The following is a 5,653-nucleotide window of genomic DNA, read 5'->3' on the forward strand; positions in this document are numbered from 1 at the left end:
CTCTCTTTCTCTCTCTCTTTCGCTCTCTCTCTCTCTCTCTCTCACTCTCTCTCTCACGCTCTCTCTTTCTCTCTCTCTTTCTCTCTTTCTCTCTCTCTCTCTCACTCTCTCTCTCACGCTCTCTCTTTCGCTCTCTCTTTCGCTCTCTCTCTCTCTCTCTCTCTCTCTCTCTCTCTCTCTCTTTCTCTCGCTCGCTCGCTCGCTCTCGCGCTTTCGTCCCTCACCCTCTCTTTCTTATCAGTCATATTTGGTAATAAATATTGTTTTAAAGATTAAGCTATTCTCTGCCATTTTAGACATTGCAGATGAATCGGTGCCAACCACTCAGCAGATACGTAGTCCTGACAGTACAACAGACTCGGACCGAGATTTCCAGGATGCCCTCTCTGATGTAGACTCTGCGACACCCAAAGCTGCAGGCACACGTAGAGGTAAATTAAACACACGTAGGTCAGTGTCAGGCCCACAGCAATTACCTTAGTTGATTAACTGAGGCTATATAAAAGAGCATAAGCTAGCTAGCATTAGCTACACTCAGCCCGTATTTGTTTTACACATCACGCAGCCAAAAGTGAACAAATTTTTAGAAAAGGACTATAATAAGCAGCTGCTTCATAGCTAGTAAACAGCAACATGGTTCTGGTAGGTTGTATCAAAGTTTAAGCAGCTGTCACATCTTGCGCACAAGAAATATCGATAGTTTTATTTTGAATGTCTTAAATCGGTACACTGAAACTAAGTATATATAGATACCTAAGGCCATAATAAAAATATTGTTTGTTTGCCCTCACCCGACCGACCCGCCAAAAACGGGCAGACTCAAGACAATTTATTGATCTTTCCCATTCTTTTTTTTCACAAATTGTATCACTGTACATGATATAAATCTGTAGGCAATACATTATATGTACCAAGCATAACAAACATTCAACATAAAAGGTATCTCCACACAAGCACACCCGAGCATGTAGACACCATGCTGAATTAGTAAAAAGACCCGCTTCAAAAAAGCCTACCTACCTACCAAAACTTTTCAGCCTGGATCGAGTGAGGGCAAACAAAGATTTTTTTAATTGTGGCCTAAGTAATATAGGAATTACTAAAATACGCGAGAGTACGCGAGTACGCGAGAACGCTAAAGTACGCGAGAAAAAGTACAGGAACAAGGTGTATAGGTGCAGCATATCAAGAAGTATTTTATACCGTACTTACACAATCTCATAAACACAAGTCCCTGGTGTGGTATATTCTGACATTGATATTTTTGATGTTCCATTCATGAGTTAATTTGATAGCCAAAGAGTTTGAGATAGCATGAAACACTGGCGTAGGAGGTTAACCATGCAATCATCCAGGTGAACGAATAACGTGTCCTCTGAGATGATTCATCAAGGATATTAGGTGGCGGATTTCTTGACCGTAAATCCTTAGCATCATTCCAACAGTAAGCCAACTGTAATCAAACTGTCTACAATTAACTCATCAATGGGGGTAGTTCTTTGTTCCAATCGAGGAGTGATTAAAACTTGAGTGAGCATTGAGTGTCTTGTCATTGCTTTGTGTCACAGCGCTTGTGGAGTTCTGGTGAGGGTGCAGAACTGTCATCCTCAACATCTAATATATGTGGAAGGAGAAGGTAACTGGAATGGAATAACTCTGCCTGCCATCTCCCAATACCTGGATTTTACTTACAAACCATTCAATGATATGCAGAATATATAATCCATAGCGATTCAAAGTAGGAATCCTTATATCATTGGTTTGCCCAAGCATGCGATCTGTTTGTGTTTTAAGTCTCCAAGAGTTTTTTTATGGTACTGGGTATTGTGGCAATTATTTGCGTAAGCGTCCATATACTGCACCCGTGACTCCACTAAGCGAGCACGTACTGTGAGAGCCATGTGTGTCACCACTTGTCACAGTTCGAAAAATACAAAAACCCGGTCACCGTAAAAAGTTTCTTGATTCGAAGTTCGCCTTCCAGTATTGGGAGCACATGTTACCACATGTTATCGACTTTGAATCAGCCTTGAGTCACACAAACTGTAGCTTACGATTTGGTTGCACCTATATAGAAACTTGAATTTTATTTCAATATGCTTTTAACACGAAATATACGTTAAATCTTGCTTGCATGCTTCACGAATAATTTCCAGTGCAATTTCGGTTAGCTTGCAATCTTCAGCTTCATCACTCTAACGTTGTTCTGTAGTCAACCAAGACTGGCATATTTTACTTAATAAAACATTCAATGGTTCCATCCTAGTAATACATACTTAGATTTATCAAAAATCTGTTAGAATCATATCATTATGAATTCCACGGTGCATACATCGGCGTATACGTATCACTATAATATCAGGAGTAGATAATAGAAGATATTCTAGAATAATATAATCTAATATAATAGGTCTAATAGAATATCTTCTATTATCTACTCCTGATAATATATAATTCTGATATCCATACGCCTTGCTATATAACGAGACAATCAATCGTTGTTATGTTCTCCGGCCCCGCTTTAATTATTAGTAATAATATGACTACTCGTCGCTCTATACAGCGCTTAATATGATTACCTGTTTTACTTTCACTTTTACTTTGACATATGTCATTTTAATACGCAGTAAAGCATATGCACTATCATGATTTAGTACACGCGTATAAAATTAGCGACAAGAACCCGTGTACACGATTTTACGAATTTAAACTTTTGCTGGTCTAACTGTGACACTGTAGACCAGCAAAGATTCATACCCGTGAAATCGTGTACACCAACTCTTGTGCCTAGTAGGAAACACATTTTCATGAACCTAATTATAGATCATTAGTATGCTCTTTTAGTTTTCAAGTAACCATGTCCGGCGTGTGCCGGCGTAGCTGATGCACACTTGTCATAATGATTACATCAGGACTTAATAAAACAGTTTTGTTTGTATTCATTTCTGATTAGAGATAGATACTCTATAACTGCTGGCCGTGTAGTACAGGAAAAGTAGGTGTTTATAGCTTCACGGGTTGTGAAGCTACAAACCGTCATACCGTAAGCTGTAGTGTAAGATTGATTTGCGCACGGTATATAATAAAGATGCATGTTAGCACTAAGAGTAGTTAGATTTAGTTTGAATGAAATTTAGGTAGCAAGAGAACCGTTGTCAGAAACATCGTAAAGTTAATGCTAATGTTAAGACTAATTTTGTTTCTGGTAATGGGCCCCTGATTATAATACAAATAATGAATACAGCTGCTTCCCGGCGTGAAGTCGCAAATGGACGGACATATTTATTCATATGCGACTTCACGGAAATGAACCATTTTCACTGCTAAACTTCACAAGGCACCATTTAATTACAATTAAAACGTTAAAATATACGTGGATGATTAATAATAATAATTATGAATTTATATATATTATGAAGTATATATATGTGTGTGCGTGCGTGTGTCCAGTTGCTCAATCATGTCTATTACATGAAATTTCACTTGTTATTTATAATTCTAGAAAGCTGTATATAGTAATTTTAAAAATCGTATTTCAGAGCCTGCTGAACCTAGCCCTGTGGCGGGAGGTGACCGGCCAGAAGACGAAAACAGCACGTCGTCTGGCCACGCAATCATCCACGGCAAACACAGGGACGACCTAACAGACACTGATGTGGCCACGAGCAGCAGTGCCGCGAAAACCAGAGATGTGACGAAACCGAGGCTGAGCATGCAGACGGAGGCGAAGACCGTAGCCAATGAGTGTTATTCAGTGGTCGCTAATGTACGCAAGAAGCGGCTTGGCAAGACTCGGAGAAGCCTGACACCAGAGGTGGGCAACAGGAGCTGGTCGCAAGACAGACCCACAGCAGCTCCCCGTCCTCGACGTGCCTCTGCAACTACGGGGCAAAACGCTAACGTAGATCAAGAGCTAAAGGAGGCAAGCGCGAACGTCAAGCTAGCACCACATACAATCGACGGAGGTCCTTCGGCAGATTCTGCTGAGCAGATTGAACAGGAATCGGAGCCCGCCGACGGGGATCTAGTTTGGCAGGTCACCACAGAAGAGTGCTGCGATGCTCGCAAGGACGTGGAAGTCACTGTTACGCTACCGTTTCGCGGGAAAAAAGGCGCCAACAGCGGCACAGCGGAAATGTGAAAAGGTAATGTGACGTTCCGGTCGAAGTGATTACATACAATGAATGCTGGACGTGGCTTCGAGTTATATTAAGAGAACTGAACAATAACGAATTGCTGTTATGCACATCTGATATTAATCATAAATGATAATTGTATGGATATGAATTTTTTATTAATGAATTATGTGCGCGTACATTATCAGAAAAGCTAAATAATGAGTGTCGAATATCTTTCTTAGCTGATTACATTTGTTCGAACTAGTCAATGTTTGGATTTCAAAATGTAGCAAAAATATACACATAGTAATTAAAATTGCGTTGGTCATTTTCCACTAGCATGCTGTTGATTATCCTCCACAGAATTCTAATGAACAGAATGTACATGTCAGAAATGTAGAATCGTCAGTTAAAGATTCAGTTGCATTATTTTTAATAAATTGAGATATTCACAAATGCTTGTACACCGGTGCACGTAGAGCCATGTGTCTGTTGCCACTTGTTTTCTAGTGTTTCTATACAATTGCAAGAAACTTTCTATTTTGGATGTATGATATTTTGTACTCACCAGTAATTCACTTTTATTGGGTATGTCAATAATAACTTATCATGCTATTTCGTTAAACAGTTTTTGTTACTGGAACAGAAAATTTAGTCATAAATGACTTCTTGTGATAAAGCTTCCTTAACAGCAGACCGACGAGAGTCGCAATAGCTACTAATAATAGCTCGTTTCAATGTCTAACAAATTTTCAGTAATTATCAACGAAATAGAATGATAGTTATCGTATCCATGTGATCGTAACAATTGATGCACTTTGAATCATGGTAATTTTTTAATCGATATCCACTAACAATTCCAGAACTGCAGTATTGTATATATTGCAATATTTCACATTTCATATTGTTGCAAATATTTATGGGTAAAATATTTTATTGGGTATGGAGCTAAAATAGTTTCAGGAGCAAGTGAATTTCCTCGCCATAGCTCAAACGAGTATATATATTGCGTCGTTAAATTGGCAGCTATATGACAGGGCAATCGCTTGCCCTATATAATAACATAGTATGAATGCATTTACTGAACTCGTTCGTATTCTAGAATTTTGCAGTGTTCAACCATTTGTTGTTGCACATAAATAGGGGTGTACTCGTGGCAACGGAAAACATAACTTAACAAATAGTTAAAATGGTTGTCTAGATTATCATGAGAGTGATCTAGTGAGTATTTCTGGTGGTATTGTGTAGGCATGTAAATACAGATTTCACATGGGGATGTGTTTTATGCATAATAGTATCAGAAATGTGTGTCAATAATAATTAATCCTGTTGTGTATAGATTGTACAGATATTACTATACAATATTCACTCATTATTATTTCTGCGTACAATAAAAAAGTAGTGGTCTAATTCTCGTGATTGAGTCAATCGGTACGAGCGCATACGTACATTTAATACTAATAATGTAGTAGTAGTAGTAGTAGTAGTAGTAGTAGTAGTAGTAGTAGTAGTAGTAGTAGTAGTAGTAGTAGTAG

The 5,653-nt window shown here is 38.6% G+C and overlaps 1 protein-coding gene across 1 annotated transcript in view; it reads left to right on the plus strand.

Annotated features, from left to right (window-relative positions):
- Nucleotides 1–5,519, plus strand: part of LOC106807256 (rho guanine nucleotide exchange factor 28-like) — a 22,800-nt gene extending 17,281 nt beyond the window's left edge. Inside the window, exons 13-14 of the mRNA XM_014809551.1 lie at nucleotides 297–431; nucleotides 3,540–5,519. Coding sequence (XP_014665037.1) covers nucleotides 297–431; nucleotides 3,540–4,141 — 737 coding nt within the window. The 3' untranslated portion in view covers nucleotides 4,142–5,519. The remainder of the gene's footprint in view (nucleotides 1–296; nucleotides 432–3,539) is intronic.
- Nucleotides 5,520–5,653: the final 134 nt, after the last annotated feature.

This window comes from Priapulus caudatus, unplaced genomic scaffold (assembly GCF_000485595.1).
Source record: "Priapulus caudatus unplaced genomic scaffold, Priapulus_caudatus-5.0.1 Scaffold203, whole genome shotgun sequence".
Taxonomy (NCBI): Eukaryota; Metazoa; Priapulida; class Priapulimorpha; order Priapulimorphida; family Priapulidae; genus Priapulus; species Priapulus caudatus.